The following is a 20416-nucleotide window of genomic DNA, read 5'->3' on the forward strand; positions in this document are numbered from 1 at the left end:
GTCCTTACTGAGGAAGACAGAGGCAAAGAAGTTATTAAATATGTTGGCTTTGTCGTCTGGCGTGACAACCAGATTCCCCGTCTTGTGCTGCAAGGGCCCCACATTTCCTGAGGCCTTCTTTCTACTCCCCATGTATTTAAAAAAGGACTTCTTGTTGTCCTTAATCCGGGAAGCCAGCCCCTGTTCCATCTCAGCCTTGGCCTTCCTAACCATCCCCCTACATCCCCGAGCAACTGCAAATCCTTGGCTGTTTTGGATTTGTGGCTGTGGACGGTGGTGAGTTTTATTACTTTTCCTCTTGACAGTGTAACACACCCATGCAAAAGGAGTCACCTGAGAGATACTACCATAACTTTCTAACACCTAGCTGGGGCTGTGAGTAGACTCAAACCGGGAATCATTACATTTATCAGGACGCTTGCATCCAATCACTGAAAACCTGACTTTTCAGAACCTTTGAGATTTGACATGATCACAGCCCGAACTATGGGTGAAGGCTAATATAAAATAAAGGTCTGCATCATCAATACAGTTGACTGTGTACGAGAGACATATACTCCACCTACTCGTGAGACTAAGATTTCCTAGTATCTTTCCAAATCTACACAGTCACATTTTTCAGAAGACACAGTGATGCCACCAAAAGAGAGGAGCTTCTGTCTCAAGGAAACTCTGCAAAGAAAATTTAAGCAGTTGCCATTGTGTCCCCTTGTCAACTTTTATGAAAAACCAACCTTTGAACAACCTTTCTTACCAGTGCTTGACAGCTAAGGCGATTCCACCAGTGTGTACAGAGCAGCTGCCCTGCTGAAGCCAAGCCAGCAGTTGCTTTAATGTAGTTTACGATAGGACTGATCCTAACAATAACATTTGAGTTATCTGACTATAAATATACTAAGGGGTGTTTTATGCCCGAATTCAGAAAAGCAGTTAAGAGCATACGTGTCCATCTATACACATGACACTATTTAAGCATCTGCTTAGAAGTTAAGTCCGATTCTGAATGCGGGCTTTAATGTTCTCACATACACTACAAGATACAACTATTACAAAGCACACTGATCTTTGGTATATCACTCAGCAGTGCACTGGGGTGGAGGTTTAGACTGAGTATGTAGTTTAAATTAAAACTTGACCAGAGTTGATGGAGACTTAAAAATAAAAAATAAAATACATTTTGAAATGCATCACAGTGTGCATGAACTAATACCCTCTAAAGAGATTCCAAAACTACATCCCAGATAAAGTGATATGCAGCATGTGTGGACTACCATGGCTCCATGGATACTGACAGTATCTATTCTGCCATATACACAGATTCAGCATTCTTCCTCAACCTAGCAGGGGAAAGCCATCAGATCCACTTCATTGCATGAATTCACTATCAAAAATACCAAATGACAAACCTACAATTTCTTTATATAGAGTTCTTTATATGGAATTCTAATTGAGAAAACCACAGCAACAAAATTCATACAATTCTAATGTAAAAGGAGGGTGTGTGGGGTGGGAGGGGGAGAATGCACGTCTGAAAAGGCAGCAACAATAAAAAGCATTTATTTTAGAGACTACATAGAAAATGTGTGCTAGGAACTGGATGGCCCTGGGAACTGGTAATAAGACATGGAGACTTTCAGCCCCAGGTATTGGTTCAAGTCTGAGTGCAGATTGGTGTGACCAAAGCAGTTATTCTCCAATATCTGTTTAATGGTCCATGTGAAGTGAGCTGATAGTTTCAATCCATTTCCAAAGGGAGAAAGAACCCATTGACAAAACTGCCACAACCACCAGTGCCTTATTAACAGCCCCAGCAAAAGGGCCATGATTTGAAGTCTGAAATGCCCTTGATAATTGCCTCTTTAGAAAAAAAATGAGGAACACTGTTCCTACACCCAGGCATGACCCGTGTTATTGTGTGTGCTGTGCGCTTAGGCTCTTAGAGGACTTCAGGCTTGGTGTAGCTGATCAGTATCTTTCATGATCATTAAAAATTAAGGGAAAAAACATCCAGTGTATGCACACATCATTGACACAGCTACAGAGCTCACTACAATTTTAACCCCTTTTCTTTAATCTCTGGTGCTGGTTCACAGACACGTAGGCCTGCAGGATTCTGGGAGGAGTCTCCGTTGACATTTGCCACAAAACCAGCAAGGGGAGGACAATATTGTCAGCAATTCCACAGACAAAGTGAGTGCTGTGGGTCTCATTTGTTTAAAAATATCCATTAGAAAGAAAACTAACTATTTAGAACTCGGAGAACATCTACAAGCCCTAGACAGAAGCGAGCAACTTGTAGTGTTGGTATCACAGACACAGGTTATATTCAATAGGATTAACAGGTGTTTAGCATTTCAGTAAGAATCCAGCACACCACCTCAGCGGGGATTTAAGATTGAATTTATTTAAACAACCAATTCAATCTTTTTTCAAATTAAATTTATCTGACTGAAAAGACAGCTGCATGTATATTCTCGCCCCAGAGGCTGTTTTTCATACTGACAGACTGAATCAGCTTATTTTACAGAGGAAGAGATGTCAGTGTTTTTCCTCTCATCTATCCTTGCCGAGGTTCTTATTTGTCTTTGATTTCCTGTAGGCAAGCAATGTGCCTTTGGACTGGCCTGAGCCAGCTCTCCTAGCACTGAATAAATATCAGCTGAAGAGTCACAACATACATTTGCTGGCTAGTTTCAACTAAGCAATCAATCTGGAAGCAGAGAAAAACTCTTTAAAATACAGGATTTAATCCAAAGCTGTATTAAACAGGTTTTGCACCTTCCGATCCAAAATGAATCTCTCCCAACTATCAGGTCAGGGAATTAAAGTGGTACCCAACAGAAAACTCGGGCAATTCATTACTTATGCAGTCTACAAACAGCCTCTGCAGAAGGAAATATTTCACAACTGGTGTGCTGAGGAAATACTGGAGTTCTATTCATTGCTAACTTTTAGCATCTGCTCATGCTATTTCATTTCTAACAGCTTCAGGACAGAATCAGCCCCAGAAGTATGTTGGACATATCTTCTTTCCTAAAAAGTTCCTTCTAAGCAAGTCAGTTGGGAAAAAAAAAAATAGCAAAAAAAAAAAATCTATTCCATGTAGCAGGTGGTATAACCCTTTCGCAGGTAATCTTACTTCACCATACCACAGTTGCTTATTGCTCCTAATGTTTTCATACCTCAGCTGTGTCACGAGGGAGAATTCCTAGCATAAAATATTTCACGATGCTCAAATGGAAGGCATTAGAGGGACAAAAGTCTGTAATATCACAACTAAAATACCCATCCCAATACTAAAAGGCAATTTAAGTTTCCATTTGCATTCTAATAAATACCTTTTGGTTTAAGGCAATTAGGACTTCCTAAGGATCAGGCAGCAATTAGTTAGGAAGGAATACCATTGATACGGCATCAGAAGAGAACAAAATTCCACCTGCGGCAGCTACCTTTGCAGTCCAGAAACACGTTAACAAGTAAGTAAATAAAAATACCAGTAGCTGATAATGCAACTTCTCTACAAACACCTGCTTTCTAAAAGATCATTACCTCTTCCAAACAGGTGTCAAAAATGTATTAGACTGGCATAAGCCAACACATCCCTAATTCACAATACCAACAGAAGGAAAGCCAAGTCACATGTTAAAAAATGGTGAATGCTGTCTAGCACCGATTAGCTGGCACAAAATGCAGTGATGAAGAATTCATTACTAATGAGACAGATATGCACATTTCTATGTCAACTGTGCTAACTGACCCAATTAGCTTGCTGACAGTTGTTTTTTTTTAAATATCTGTTTTCAGAGACTGTGGGATAATTTAATGAGTTAAAGGATTCTTGGTGTTAGGACTAATAGTGAACATTGGTTAACACTGAATATTGTGCAAAAGAATTAACTTGTACTTTCCATTGTAAGAATATTTTCTATTTTGGGGAGTTCAATTTCTCATGAAATACACCTATATTTCAGTGCATTGTTTGACCAGCAAAACATCAACTTCCTTACTGGCCAATTCGGTTTCTCTAAATTTGAGATATTCTTGTCAAGACACAAGTGCTTAAGTAGTTTGGGGAAATCCTGGGTGCTGTGGAGACATTATTCTGAATCCTTTGTGCCTAGGCCTCCTCTAAACAGTCCTTGAAGGGTATAAACGGAAGCAGCTAAAATTTAGACAGGAATTTAAATGTCAAAAAAACCTCTATCTTAAGGCTTATGACTTATCTAAGAATTGTCTCCTTAAAAAGGGAAGCTCAGCACAACACAGAAATAATGGGACTATTAGATGAAAATTAAAACTAATCAATCAAGCAGTGTCGGAAGCAGTTCTGAGCCACTGGAGATGCAGAGCCTCAATTATAAACCATCACATAGACTATGTCCAAAAAAATCTAGTTCCTCTAGGAACTCCAAACCATACTTGTGAGACCCATGAGAAAAAAAAAACCTGTAAGAGCCCTTGGATACTGCCCAGATTTGACCAAGTTCTTTTTGACGTGGTCTGCACAACGGTTTCTAATTGAGACTCTGCATTGCTAGTGGCTCAGAGCAGCTTCCAACATATTCCTCAATAGATTCATTCTAATTTTCATCTAACATTTCCATTATTTCTGCATTGTACCGAGCTTCCCTTTGCCAGTTAATTAGTAAAAGAAGAGCAAATGGAAGCAGGTGACTGAACATTTGGCTGCTGCACTTTGCAGCCTTCAGCACAGCAATTAGGCCATATATAAAAATAGATAGCAATGGTGCTGAATCTGCAGAAGGGTCACTCCAAAGCTATATGACACTCCAGCCAGCAATATCAATCTTCCATAAGCACCAAATTCACAAGATATATAGTTAGCATGTACCTCTTCCCAAGGGTGACACGTGGACTACAAACAGTGGAAGACTGTTCTTCTTATAGCTTGCTGTTAGTGGGCAGCCTGATTCAACAGAGCTAAGTTCTTCTCAAGCAACACCCCTCCACCCATTTCTGGGTTTGAAATTACCATACTGAATACTCAGCTCACTTCCATTTTGTTTCAGTCCCTACAGCACTTGGTATCTTCCAGGATCAATCTCCAAGTGAAGAGAAATTTTGACTTGAGTAGGCACTACAAAATCTGGCCTAGAGCATTTAAAGCACACTGTACATGGCCAGACACTTGCAGGATACTTCATCCGGTCACACTGAAGGCTAAACAGGCTTCAACCACTAAGAACAACTACTGCTACTTTGCGTTGTACAATAAATAGGTTAAGAAGGAAACTGAGTTAAAAGTTTTATTCATTCAACATCTCACATTACAAATATTTAAAAATTATATGCATACTGGTATAAATAGTCATTTGCAAACTATTTAATAACATTAATTTTCCACTAGCACTTCAACAAATGAACTCTTTAAAAAAAGTAACTTGTGTTATATAACTTAGAGTAGAACATACAAAAATATGAACTTAAACGTGAAAATGACTTTAATAAAAAATGAATTACCCTTATTTAAAATGCTATAATAAATACTACAACCTCCCCATACACAGTAAAAACTATATGGAAATTCAGCCAAGTAGTACAATTAACTGACATACTTAAATAACTTTTCCTTCTGATAATATGAGCAATACATTGGGGGAAAACATATTAGGGATTAGTAAAAACTAGACACCCACTTGCTAAAAGTTTCACTTCCAAAAAATATAACAAAAAATCTGATGAAAATTATAAAAACTAATTATACTTTAAAATTTAAAAATATAAAAAATAAAACAGTTGAATACAATATTGTCCCAATTCTTACAATGCTATCACAGTAGCTTTAAAATAAGATAATAAAATAAAGCAAATGACCAAAACCTCTTTTATTCCATTTTTTAAAAATAATCTCAAATTTACATTAGTAGAAAGATTGATTTCTGATTCTTTTCTTTAGAAACACCAGCAAGAAAGAGGATTTACTAGAACAGTAGAAAATGACATTTTTAAATGTCTGCAATTAAAAACAAAGAATTACACTGCAAAGATCTTCCAGAAGTCTGAAATAAGTATTGCACATAACTTGAAGTTAACTTGCCACAATTCATCACATTCAAGTTTTAAATCACCTTTTAACAGAAGGTTTCAACTCTTCAAAAAACAAAAAAGGGGTGAATTATCAAGTCTTTCCAACAGCATCCTTATAAAACGTTAAATTCACTCACTGCAAGTTTTAAATTTGCATTCTGCAGAGGTCTGTGTATGGAGAAGTATATACTATACCAAAAAGCACGGGGCAGTGGGGTTCCTTTACATATAAAATAATCAGAAACACTTTATTTTACATTGCAAAAATAACCATGTAATTACTCTGTAACTACATTGTAAATACATGGCCAGTGCCATGCTAGTAAGATAAAACTACATGCTTATTAACCCCTTTGCAAATTGAAGTGATACCCTAAGATTTGTAAACTAATTACATGTTAATTATGTTTGGAGTGACATGGTAACTCCAACTACAAATCCCATGTAATCGGAAAGACATGAAATCACTATTTAAGTACAGAGTAATGTATATAATTGTTTATGCCCTGTAAATTGAAGTGTAACCAAATAATCTGTAAACACGCTTGTCACACAATCACAAGTGAATATTAGTAGAATAACAATTTCTTACATTAGTCATGCATATTAACATTACATGCCTGCTACCTAGCAGGGTGTCTCTTACTTTTTTTAAATATAATTTAAAAGAGCAGACATTTCTGCATCAAACATCTAACATCAATTTGTTATTAATATTAAAAATGGCTAAACATTCACCAAAAACGTCTGCATTTGTGTATAATTTTTAAAAACTTATTAAGAAGCGGTAGACAATTCTGATGTTTCTTTACTTTTAAATTCCTACACTATGTTGATGCGTTTAATTTGAGGGTCTAAAGACAAACAGTGTCATTTGTCACTTTCATGCTTTTTTCTTTAATTCTCAACTTTACATATACTATCTCTTAAATTATATGTACACCAAATATCTGGTGCTGGGCTAAGATGTTTAAGCAACATGCTTTCTTTTCTCTGCAGATTCTAAAATAGCATTGCCAGTGCACAACATCCATAATTCAAAATGTATGCAGAGCACTGAAATGTATAAAAAGCAGAATATAAGAAAATAAAATTTATTAAAATTATTTATATTAAAAAATGAAGTATATGAAGATCTCTCAGTAATAAAAGTACAAAAAGCTACTCTTTGCAATATGAAAAATTGAGGTATTGCATAAAGAGATATCCCGTCAGTGAAAAGTGTGCCTAAAAATGCTCACTGTTGGAAAAACAAGATATACAAAAGTAGTGCATAACAAATATACATTATGTGCATGACAAAATAAGTTAGCTACAAAAACACTGTACCGAAATTCAGCAGGTCATGTACAAAGGGAAAATTATTATTCAAAGCTAGTTCTCAAACAGTGTTATTTCTTGTAATGGTAACCCATCTCACCTGTTTACTGGGTAGGATCGGCACAACAGCACACCCCAAGCCACCTACAAGCATTAAAAAAATTAAAGGAACATTCCAACTATAATTATGTACTTCAGAGAAAAAAAAAAGTCCCTGACAATCTACACAATAGCACTCTCCATCTGTGTTACTGTTGTCAATATTTTCAGGGATTTTGTTAAAAGCAGCTCCCCATTCTAGACTTTCCTAGCAGACAGCAAATGTCTCCATTTTGACCTTTGGAACTTGATAAGGTATTGTTCATTAAAGCCTGTAATCAAAATAAAAACAGCTTCTCATAAAGATAATCTGGGGGAGGGGAGTTCACAGAGCAGATGTTTTCCACAGCAGTGCTGAGGCAAGTCTTTGGTTTGAGAGCATCTAGGATGGTACCATGCCAGTCAGTCAGTTCAGAAGATTGCCACTGATTTAGTTTTATTTTGCCCTCTGCTACACACAAAAAAAATTTAGAAAGCTGACTGGGGCATTAGTTAAAATTCACTTTTTCAGAACTACTCTCCTTCAAGAGACTATTTCAGACTAAACCCCTGCCCCAACCCTCAGCATTCAGTTAACATGTACTGTGTTAATGCACCTCTAGGTAGAAGTGATTTACAATAAAGCATGCATTAACTCTGCAATGTTGGCACTTCAATTACTGTGATTCTTTTTTCCCCATACTAAGTTCTGAAGACGAAAGCACTTGGTTAGGATTCTCTCTAGAGGAAGAATAAAAGACACATACACCTTTGCACCTCTGTAGTTTTACACCTCTACTTCTTCAGCAAACAGTGTAAATCACACTTGAAGACTAGTGATGCTTTCTATATTACAGCTAAATTAGAGGATATTAAAACTGACTTTACATCCAAGATGGAAACCAATTAGCAGCCAATTTTAGTTCAGGAGACATACTGGAATACCAGAACTTAGATAAAATCAGTGATATCCTTGAGGTATCTTTAGGTTTTTTTATTTTATTTTTAATGTCAAAATGGAGAGCAAAGGCTGACCCCTGATGAATGTTAGTAGATTAGGATATAGAGTTATATATAACCATCAAAAATAAATTCTATATATCTGTCCTTCAGGAGAGGATATGCCAGTTTACTAGTTGTCATTAAGCTAGCTTTGGTAGGATTTCTAGGGCTGTAACCAGACAATTGAGTTCTCTGTTTTAAGAAAAAATAAATAAGTGCACTCCCCCCTCCCCCCAACTCCAAAGAAGCTTTACCCAACTTACATTCGGGAATTTTTAAAATGCAGTAGTTTTGATGAAAAATAGAAGCTCTGCCTATCTGATTACTAATCTGGATGTGGTTGGAAGTCGGAGGCACGGTGAGATATATACTGTGCTAACAATTTAGCCTCAAAACCCCTAACAGATAAAAATAATCATTGTTATAATGCTGCTTCAACTTTGCTCATGCATTTTTGTTGCTTTAAACATGCTCTTTCCTGTTAATAGGTAATTGCTAACTTTTTCCATCGCTGTTAAGATTTCAAATTAAAAAACAAGAGGCAAAAAACAGGCTCACTGGGAGGGGTGGGGAAGAAAAGTGTCAGAATAGTCTGATAGTGTTATTGTTGCATGGTTATTTTAATAAAAGTATTCTTATGTTCTTTATTAACAATAATTTAATTAAAAACCAAAATACTCTATTGTTTCATTTCTCTTATCTTATTTTTCTCTCCTCTAAGAAAAGGTTGCATGAAGTAAGGGTCCTCTTGATGCCAAAGACAAGAGGCTGTAACTTCCTTGCAACACATTATCAATATGAAAAGGAGTACCCAATACAGTTTTCAATGACAAGATTCTACAAAATACCTATATTATAGGTCATTCTTTCATTATACTATTGTTAAATTACAGACCACTAGAAAAGGACATGCTATCTTGAATAAGAGGGGGGGCAGGGACGGGGAGGAGGGGCACAATCAGGATAACAGAAGAGTGCACTTATTTTGAGACCTGCATATGAGCACTGCAGTAATCATTTAGTTCCAGCGGAATGAAATATGTCTTGGGCGATCTCCTCCCTCCTTCACCAGGGGCTTGTGGAATTCCCTGCCAGCGCGTGAATGGATAGCAGCCCAGCAATATTCACAGTAATACTGCAGACAGGTAACATTAGCACAGAAAAATGGAGCAAATTTTCCACCGCAACGGGCCCCCTGACATTCATCACACAGCTGATCATCCAAGACATATGGCTTAACTTCCACCTGCAGCCAGAAAACAAGAAGAAAGTTTATAATACTTGACGACCGTATGGGTGACATGCTCACTTTAGGTTATTTAATATTTGCATTATGGTACGGCTGTGAGGCCTGCTCAGGATTCAGTGGCGTTAAGCACTTTATACCCACACAATGAGAGGCAGTCTTCTCCTTCCATATTATATTTGCTTGTTGGCATTAAAGACTCTCAGAAAAAAAAGGTGCAGATGCTTTAGGCTGAAAGAACAACCCCACTTCATATATTTATGGAGGGAAGAAGCTAACTGCTACAACTTGGTGCTGGACAGGCATCTCACAGAGTCTAAATGAACTCCTGATTCTGGTTCAGAACACGTGTGTACAGAGATTAAAATCCTGGAGAACGCTGGGCTTTATTTAAATCGAGCTCACACTCAAAAAGCGTTACCGAATACCTTGTCAGTGAGCAACATGAACTGGTTCCACAGCACTGAAATTGCAGCTTGATGTTGCAAATGTCTACAAATTTCAGTATGAATAACTCTTTTTTTTTTTATTTCAATTTCATTCACAGCCTTTACCAAGTTGGTAAGGGTAGTGCATTTCCTCCTCCTCTGGGCCTTAAATTTAGTGTGCTCAGTATACACACACACAAGTTATCTGGCCAATACCAAGGGAGAGGACTAGAATAGGTTCAATTCCAATTACACACCTGATACTACACAAGAGCACTGAGATGCAAACCAGCCTAATGCACATCACTAGCTGGCCCTACAAACAAGCTAGAAAGCAACTAAATCTTCCACAGCAAGGGAATCCTCAGCTAGGAAATAGTCTTCAGCTACTTTAGAACCATCTCACCTGGCTCGGAAATTATCCCAGACTATGCCCCGTGATATAGGGGAAGGAAGAGGAAAGGTGAGAGCATCCAGCATTCTTGGAAACTCATACCTAGTAACTCATACCTAGATCCACTGGAACCCACCAGCTGCATGTGTCAGAGCTGCTTATAGCACTGGTTCTCAACCTTTTTAGATTTTTTAGACTCAAGAGACTTTTTGGAAAATGCCAGCTCTTAGTTTTTACTTGGTTTTTGACTATGGAAAAATACGACAGCAAATCTTCGGTTGCAAAGAACTTGGAAAGACCGTAACATGCCAGGATGATTTTAACACTATGAAATCCTGCTAAAAAGAATCTCCGAGTTTATCTTGTGAATCAAGTTTGCACACTTAACAGTACTAATGCTGCATGGCACCCTTGAAAGGTCTCAAGCTGGGAGGTGCAAATGCAGCATGAGAAAGTATATCCACTCTAACTGTAATCTTGCCAGCTCAGGTACCAAAAGCAGCAAAGCTGTGAGAGCACAGGCTTCAGCATAGGCTGCACTGGCATGCCGAAAACTAGCGGCCCTGAACTTAGTTGCTGAAATCTTTTCCACAGCAGCTCCGCTGTCCAACTGCTAACTTAAAGTTAGCTTAGTTCTGCCTGTATGTGGTGAAATCACACTTCCCAACCACAGTGCAGAGCTGCTCAGCTACCTACATTTTGCTGGGGGGTGAAAGAGAAAGGAAGGAAAAGGGTGGGCAAAGGTGACAAGGGACTTCAACCCCCTCAGAGCAGCCCATGATTGTGAAGGCACTAAGTACCTGACATGCTTGTTTGTTTCTCCCTCCCCTTGGACTATGCAATATAAAACTACAGCTTGCCAGAATTCCCCTTTGCAGTAGAGGTTCCCATTCTAGTTTTACTTCCCCGCCTCCTCCGGTACCTGTTTAACTGATTGTTTCCTTAACTAACATTTCCTACTATCCATGATAAGTCTAGCATCTCTGACATTATCCCATTACCTATTTTTTGCTGGCTTAGCAATGGCCTTTTCTCACCTCTTCTCTCTCGGGAATGGAATGTCAATTGGTTCAAACCCCAAACATGTCAAAAATCGCTGTGTCCTTAACTTAGAGCAGTAGGACTTATACAGCACAAACACCATCATAAGCACAAGTAAACAACCAAGTGACAGAGTGTTAGCTTGACCTCTGAACAATGGAAAGGAAGGAAATCAAGAATTAAAACTCTGTTCCTAACATCCTTCATAACAGCTAGACTGATGACTTGACTCCCCTGACCAGACAAGAAAGGCAAAGAATACCCTTAAGATCAATTCTCATTCCTCCCACCACATTTTCAAAAGTCAGCTTCTGGCTCTTTGCTCAGTTGTCTTCCATGTATCTCTAAATGGAATCAGCTTTTTAGCTGGTTATATTTAGGCAAGATTCTCGGCGGTGACTGGCTTTCACCGAATGCAGCTGAGAGTAGGAGCCACAAACATGCTGTTTTGTCCCTTTTCATACGGCATTGTCGTATGTAGGCCCTATCACCTATGCAATTTAAACAGTATTGCTGGCTTCTGTGGGCCAGCAACCCAAATATGGGCTAGCAACGAGGGCTTATGGCCATATATAAATGTCACTGCAGGCTATGTCACTGCCCTGATGTTGCTACTCATGCTAACCAGCCATCAACCCATAATTCAGTGAATCCAAATGCAGAATGAAACTAGTCTAAATTACAGCAAACACCCAAAACCTATTCTGGGTGGATCGCTCTCTGTTGCTGGGTGCTGCAGCCCCATTATAGGCATAACTCTTAAACCAGTTGCTTTAGAGAGGTGCCCTAGATAGAAGCCCATAGCATCATTCTGTTGGAGGTCTCCCAGAGCATACAGTATTAGAAACCGGTACAACCTGTAGGGCATCTGGCTTTTCGTATTTCATAGTTAATTCATCACATACACTAAACACAAACAGCTTGGCATTGTCTTCTCCTGCTCAGCATCAAGGGACGACTCACCCAGTGGGAACCACAGCATCTGGAGCCCTTTTTCCACCACTCTGCTCTTTCTATAGTGGACAGAGACCAGGGCAGGGCAAAGGGTAAATGTTTGAAGGTATCCAACATTAAAAAAAAAAGAAAGCAAATCCTATGGCAGCCTGTGGCTTCCTTTCTCCCAGCCAAAGACATGTAGGGAACCTTGCTCCATTCCAGGGAAGGTTGTGAGCATACTATGAACATAATCAGGACTGGATATCCAGAGGAATACAAGTTTTGATATAATTGCCAGAGAAGAACAGCAGAGTTCCTTCTTGCATTTCTTTTTAATGCTACAACAATGGGGGGAAGGAGACAGAGATGGTTGTGCAATCCTTGCTCAAGCTATCAAGCACTTCAGTGACCAGCCCCACTGACTTCAATGGGACTATTCATATACATGGCTGCTTATGCAAGCAGAGGTTACACAACTGGACCCCAAACGATTTGTTCAGAGCCACAAAGGGAGCCCATATCAGAGCCAGGACTGGAACAAAGGCATTCCCAATACCTGGCACCATGCTCCAAGCTTAAACTACAAAGCCTTTGAAGTCAGAGTGGAAGCTCCTGTCTGCCATATAGCAGTAGTGAAGGGCTGAGGTGATGTAGTTTTTGCTTTAAGAGAAATATAAAATGAAGCTAACTAACAATTACAGCAGGAAGAACTTGAGACCACAGCACTAACTGGAGGGAGAGACCTGAAAGCTTAAGTCAACACGGCAGAACACTAACACCTTATGGTGGGAAGGGTGACTGCAAGGTTATATGCCTAGCAGAAAATTTGCAAAGCACTCCTATGATGCTCTTCTGGGAGTATGCAATACAGTACACATTAACAGAGAGGATCAGATTCTGCCTGCTTTCGCATAGACACATAGCAGAGAAGGAGAGCGTAAAAACATTTTCTTCCTGAATAGCTGCCTTATTCTGTCTCTCTGCACCAGATCAGCCTTGATGTAAAGCACTTCATTTTTCCAAAGGGGTATAGCAGCTGGCATGCTCCCTTAACATGCCAGGGAGGTAATCCAAATGCTTCCTTGAACTTCCAATGGTCCTTGAGCTGTGGCTCTGCATTGTTGCTTATTCATATTTTGAGCTATACTTAAATAGCAAAATCTTGTCCTCGACATGCAGTGAGTGATGTCACATTTACAGTATTCAGTGACATTTATACGGAAGAACATTTGTAAAGGCACCAAAAAACAAAAAAAAAGAAAAACCAAGCACGTGCTTGGCACTTACCCGTTTATCTATCTCTCCATGCTGCAACTGAACAAAGCGGGCACTGATAGCAGCTATGTAACTTTGTTGATTAGAAAATGCAACCCGCCCAGCTCCTTTGGGGTACTTCAGCTCAGGATCTGTGTCAATTCCAGCATAGCACACACCTCCATACAGCCGGTCCATTATCATGGCAAGTTCCACTAGACCAGAAAGTAAACACAGACCATTGTATGGATTCTGAATTTTCTAAATCCCTTTTAAGCCTTAATAAGCAATAAATACACACATTGATTTGTACTTATGACTTCAGCTCCGCTTACAGTCATATAATGTCAGGAACAATTTAAATTTCCTCAGTCTCCTGCCAACATAACATCAGGGTTTCCCCCAATCCCAGCTGTCCAAATGATATTACAGCATAAAAAAATCAACATACCAAAAGGTATAATACAAGCAACTCACCTGCTCTCAAGGGCCGAGGAACACCACCAACAAAAATGGTTTTTCGTGGGTCCAGAGGCTGCGAACCATCCATCACGAAGTCGCTATCACTAAGATTCCAAGGCCGGATCTGAACCTACAGCCAGAAAGCTTTTATTTTTTCTCCATTCCTAATTCAGACTGAGGTTACCATTTTAGCAGTAGCAACAGTTACAACGTACCCCCTTAAGGATAAACTTAAACAGATTCCAAGTTGTTGTGCCGACTCCACTTGCAAATCGTACAAGTGCCACCAGTTAGAAGTCAGTATTAATAAGCTCTATTAACATGACCCATGCAGATTGGATCTTTCTACTTGCTTGTTATTTAACTAGTATTATAACCAAAGATGCTTCCTGCTATGGCACTATATTATCAAAACTCATCTGTACTCTGCTCGCTTCAGAGACGCGCACGCAGCCAGGCCACTGGTGGTGTTTTCATGCAGTCAACCGTCAGCACCAGGCTAGTCACTATCTCAACAAAACAGGTTCCAATGGTGCAGTTTATTTACAAAGCAAAACTAGTTGTGGTGTTTGCCAAACAGCCTGATGTGAAGCACACAAGTGGGAGTCTATTTACTTCAGTAGGTTTTGAACCGGGCTCACAATTGCTGTAGTACAAGTATTTAACTCATTATCTAATAGCCCTTTTTCAATGTTAGTTTTTTCTCTATAGAGAAATGAATTTTGAGAAATGCTTTGTATTCCACAGTGCATAAATAATCTTAAAATATCCGATTATAAACATGCTGTGCACACTGCATCACTGCAGCTGAAATCTAGCAAATATTTTCCAAACAAAGGCTTGTGACAGATTACAAAACTCCCAGTGAAAATACAAGGCATATGACTGATAAGGTGTTGCAGGTAAATGAAAGAATTTAGAAATGCCTGTCTACTAAACTGATCTTCCTTTGAGGACTCTCTTTACAAATACAATCAAAGCAAGTCAAAGCAAGTATGTCTGAAGCCTGCAAATATACACATGCCAGCTGAAGTACACAATTGATAGCTTTCTTATACATCAGCTTTTGTAGCAGTGAAAATTCTACCTACTGGTTTGTCTTTGATAGTGGGGCTGGAGACACAAAGATAGAGTTTTCCATCCTCTTCAATACATGCATCAATCAGAGCCTGTACAGAGCTTTCATCTTGAAACAGCAAGAATGCATAGCCTTGGGAGCAGATAAAACACAGGACTTAAAACTGGGTTTCTCAGAAATTTAATTTTCAACTGGTTTTGGATCTTTCATGTAATTACTGAACCCCCAGCATGCTGACCCCAAACGGCAGGGACAAAATAAGGAGTAAACAATAAGACCCCAACAACCTTCCCTCCATCTCCACTAAGGCCAGAAGAAAAGTAGCATTGCTATGAACGAAGCATCTGCAAGTACAGTTGTGAATGAGGCCCAGTTACTCCCCTGGCTACTGTGGGGAATCACACAGCCTCTTGCACGGGGCTGAACATGTGCAAAATGGCAAAGATAAAAAAGCCATACTGAGGCAGACTAAAGGAGAGGGGAATGAGATGAAGGAAGGACTGAAGTCAAACACAGGAAATGAAGTAAAAATAGCTGAACAATCATAGAGAACGTGCTCCGCAGCCTACCACCTTGCAACACCCAGGAAGATACAGTGGGAATTTAAAGGCTTTTCTCCACATTAGAGATGGGGGCAGTTCACAAAAAGATCTATTAAAAAATGCATACGTCACATCCTCAAATGGACAACTGGGACCACTAATACTGCAGTGGTCCTTAGGACAGTGCTTATGACACCAAAATCATGACTTACCTTTAGGAGGAAAATAGGATTTGCTTTCTGCCTTGTGAGGCCAGTCCACAATCAAAGGACCAAAGCGACGAAAACTAGCAGTGATCTCATCTGAAGGATGGAGAGAGAAAGAAACAAGCACAAATGAAATAAAGAAGAATCCACTGAGCCTAAATCCCTGCAATATAACCAAATATTTTGCAGCCTGAAGTGGTTTAGGCAGTGATAACAATGTTTACAGCAGGAAGGGGGAAAACTTTTGACTCATCAGAACATACCTTAGAGAAAAAGGCTGTTCAAAGATCAGGGGTTTGTCTCTATTAATGGTTACAAATCAAAGATTACAGCCAAGTCCCAGGAATGAAATCAGTGAATCTAAACAGTTACCATAACCTCGCTTCAGGCATTCTCCCACATAAAGAGTGCAGAGCCCATGAATTGCTGACCAGCCGCTGAGCAGTCAGCTCTGCCAATCTGCCTTGCAAGCGCTAAAGGTCTGGAGAACAGGGGAAGAGTCACAGGACACAGTCATGCCTATTCACATCACATGCCTGGGCCACATCTGGACACATTATCTGAGCTTGACCTCAGACTAACTTATAGGAAAGCCTGCAGAACAGTTACGTAATAAATGCATCAGAGCAGGCAGGCAGCACGCTACTGCAAAACAAAGCAATAGGTGCATCTATTATTTCAGATCTTCCTTCCTTTACAAAATTTTGCTAAACATTTTACATTTTCTGGATCTTGTGACAGTCTTCTGCTAATTACAGCACTGACCTTTGAGCCTGGGCAATTTTTCTAACTTCTGGTAACAACAAGAAACGCAGGAAAAACTCTCAACAACGATAATATGTCCTAATCCTGAAGTGGGGTTGTTGGTTGTAGCTGCATTGGTCTAAGGATATAGGCAGACAAGATTCCCTAATCCTGAAGTGGTTTCTTTAGAAGTCTGTGCAATTTTGAGTAGCAAACTTCAACCACCTTGACACTGCACTGCCCAATCCTAAATCAATGTTATCTCAGATTTGGGGCATAGAGCCTTTTCCCCACATTAAAATCAAACTATTTTTGTCAGGAATTACTGCATAACCTCTTGGATTCCTGCACTGTCCCAACTCCTTCCTTCAGGGGCACTGGCATGAACTTGCCTCACAGGTGCCTGACAACTCAACTGTCAATATCACCGTGAAAAACAATGGTCCTTTCAAGAGAGAGTATCAGCAACCCTGGATGACAGTCCTTGTACTGCAGGGTTCATTTTTAGTACTCAATTTTGAGCATGTTCCATATATGCCTTAAACTCATTCTTAAAAGTCTGTGAAGAATGTCACTAGTTTTGTCCTCCCAGAAAGCTGTCCTACGTTTAACTGATCTCTACTGGGATAGAGACTGTACTCAGAATTGTAGCCCGCCCCTCTGTATTGGCAGTTTCTCTGTATTCTATGCTTTTCTGAATCAGGGTCAGGAGAACCTTAAAATTTTTCAGTGGGGAGATGGATTTGAATGACACGGAATGCAATTCTTATGTGTGTTGGCAGGCATCTGCATTCAGCAGAAAAGATCTTGAGGGAACTGAATTAAAAAAATTAAGTCTTCCTGCATTAATTTAACCAAAAGACCCCCTACTGCGGTAACTAGGTCCCACACAAGCTGAACTGTTCACATGCTCATCAACTCTTGGAACATCCAAAAAGAATCATTTAAAAAATCTATTAGAATATGGAGTACATTCCCCATAAATGTTCTATTCAAAATGTCATGTTCCATTTGACCTTTTAAATGCTAAAAGCATAAGCCATAGAATCATAAAATCATAGAAATTAAGGGCTGAAAGGGACCTCAAAAGATAATTGAGTTCAACCCCGTGTCAAATGATCCCAGCAAGGTGTGTATCCAGTCTTCTCCTGAAGACATCCAAGGTTGGGGACTGCACCACCTCCTTGGGAAATTTATTCCAGATTCTGGTCACCCTTACCATGCAGAAGTTGTTCCTTACATCCAACCTGAAATCATCCCCTAACAGTTTAAGGCCTTTGCTCCGTGTCCTCCCCTGGGGTTACCCTAGTGAGCAGTTTTTCTCCCAGCTCCCAATATTCACCCCTTACATACTTATAGATGACCACCAAGTCACCCCTCAGTCTTCTCTTCCCCAGCCTGAACAGTCCCAGATCCCTCAGTCTTTCCTCATAGCCTTGTCCTCCAAGCCCTTAATAATTCTTGTGACCCTTCCTGGACCCTTTCAAGATTCTCCACATCTTCTATGAAGTGCAGCGCCCAGAACTGGACACAGTACTTCAGCTGGGGTCTGACCAACACAGAGAGGAAGTTTCACTTCCTTAGCCCTGCTCACAATGCATCAGATAATGCATACCAGTATGCTCTTAGCTTTGTTGACGACAACATCGCACTGCCGGCTCACGTTCAACCATAACCCCAAGGTCCCTTTCAGCCACTGTGCTGGCCAGGACACCGTCTCCTAATCTATATTCATGTTGCTGGTTACTTCTCCCCAGATAAAGCACTCTACACTTATCCTTACTAAACTGCATCTGGTTCCACTCCACCCACCTTTCCAGCTTCTCTGGGTCCTCGTGTATCTGCATCCTATCCCCCAACGTGACTGCTTTTCTTAGTATCCCCACAACTTAGTATCGTCCGCAAACGGGCCAGCATGCTTTCCATCGTTGATAAAGATGTTGAACAGCATGGGGCCAAGAACCAAACCCTACAGGAAACCACTGGCCACCTCCTGCCAAGATGATACAGACCCACATCCACTATAGGACCCATGGTAAAAGTAGCCCTTCTTTTGACAGGATATCAGGTTGTCATATCACAGTAGCTTACAGTTCAATGTACTCTAACTTCTTTCACCAAAGCAAAAAAATTAAAAAATAGTGGATATTAAAACAACATTCTGATCAGGAGAAAGCCAAGAGAAAGCCACAGAATATGAATTTTCCAGATTGCAGTTGCCACAGATCTTTAGCTACAGCCCCTGCTACCTCCACATCACAGAACACAGAAGTCTGTGGTCAGGGGGACTCTGCCAGAGCTGCACGCTTTGTAGGTGGGTTTTTTTAATTGAACACTGCAGTGTTTTCCCCTTCGCAACATGCATGGTGGATCCACTACACATTCTTGGCTCCTCAAACATATATACCTCTGTACTGATTCTTAAACACTGCCAAAAGAAGCCACAGAGTGACACTTTATATGAGGAGTTGAATGAAGAACCAGAAGCTGCTAGGGCTTTAACAAAACCTAATAAAATTACTGATAATGTAACAAGAACATAAGAACTGCCATTTACTGTGTCAGACCATAGGTCCATGCACTATCCTGTTACACAGTAGCAGAGAGTGGATGCTGAAAGGGAGAGTGAACTGGGCAGGACCACAGGGGTTTTTTTCCCCACCCCACCGTTCCTCCCTCATTTGCAGCCTCCAGCATTTAAGGTCTAGAAATTCTAGGTCAGAGGCTGTATCCCTAACTCTTGTGCTCAATCACTACTGATGCGCCTTTCCTCCAAGAATCTGTCCTATTCCTTTTTCAGTCTGGCTGTCAGCTTCCACCACATCTGGTGGCAATGAGTTCTATATTTTAATGAACAGCAGAGACTTCTTATGCCTAAAGAAGAGTGACTGCACCTGAAAGCTTGCTAAGAACTTTTTTCCACCTACTCAGTCTAATAAAAGATATCACATCCACTCAAACAAGCCGACATTTTAATGACACACTGGGTGAAAAAGAACTTCCTTTTGTTAGTTTTAAACTTACTACCTACCATTTTCATTTCTGACACCTAGTTCTTATATTGTGAGAGACGATAAATAATCAATCGCTATTAACTTTCTCTTCACCATTTAGTATTTTGCAAACCCTTATCATACTCCCTTCAAGCATCCCTTTCTAAGCTGAACAGGCCTAGCTTCTTTAGGTTTCATCTCATATGAAAGTCCCTCCATACTAATCATTCTTTTTGCTCTTCTCTGTACCATTTCTAGTTCTTCTATGTCCTTTTTGACGTGTAGGGACCAGAAATGGGCACAGAATTCAAGGGGTGGACACAGTATGAGTTATAAAGGGGTATGATGATACTTCCAGTTTTGTTTACAATTCTCTTAATCTCTAGCATTTGCTTTGCCTTTTTGATGGCAGCTGCACGCTGAGCTTACGTTTTCAGTAAAACTGTCCACAGTGATTCCAAGATCTCTTTCCGGTGTGGTAACAGCTAGGGTAGTTCCCAATATAGTGTAGGTAAAGTTTGGGTTATTTTTGTGAAGTGATGCACCTGGGCACTTACCCACATTAAATTTCATCTGCCATTTAGCTTCCAATTTGCTCAACCATGCCAGATCCTTCGTAGTACCTCACAGTCCGCCTCGGTCTT

At 40.0% G+C, this 20416-nt stretch overlaps 1 protein-coding gene across 4 annotated transcripts in view; it reads right to left on the bottom strand.

Annotated features, from left to right (window-relative positions):
• Positions 1–5253: 5253 nt before the first annotated feature.
• Positions 5254–20416, bottom strand: part of CPEB4 (cytoplasmic polyadenylation element binding protein 4) — a 102686-nt gene continuing 87523 nt past the window's right edge. For all 4 annotated transcript variants that reach the window (XM_019506400.1, XM_019506399.1, XM_019506398.1 and 1 more), the window contains 5 exons: positions 16042–16131; positions 15301–15419; positions 14225–14339; positions 13781–13962; positions 5254–9694 (listed from right to left, as the gene is read on the bottom strand). In XM_019506400.1, the coding sequence (XP_019361945.1) occupies positions 9467–9694; positions 13781–13962; positions 14225–14339; positions 15301–15419; positions 16042–16131 (734 nt within the window). In that variant the 3' untranslated portion in view covers positions 5254–9466. The remainder of the gene's footprint in view (positions 9695–13780; positions 13963–14224; positions 14340–15300; positions 15420–16041; positions 16132–20416) is intronic.

Source organism: Gavialis gangeticus, unplaced genomic scaffold, assembly GCF_001723915.1.
Source record: "Gavialis gangeticus isolate Ggan-Ray unplaced genomic scaffold, GavGan_comp1, whole genome shotgun sequence".
Lineage (NCBI taxonomy): Eukaryota > Metazoa > Chordata > Crocodylia > Gavialidae > Gavialis > Gavialis gangeticus.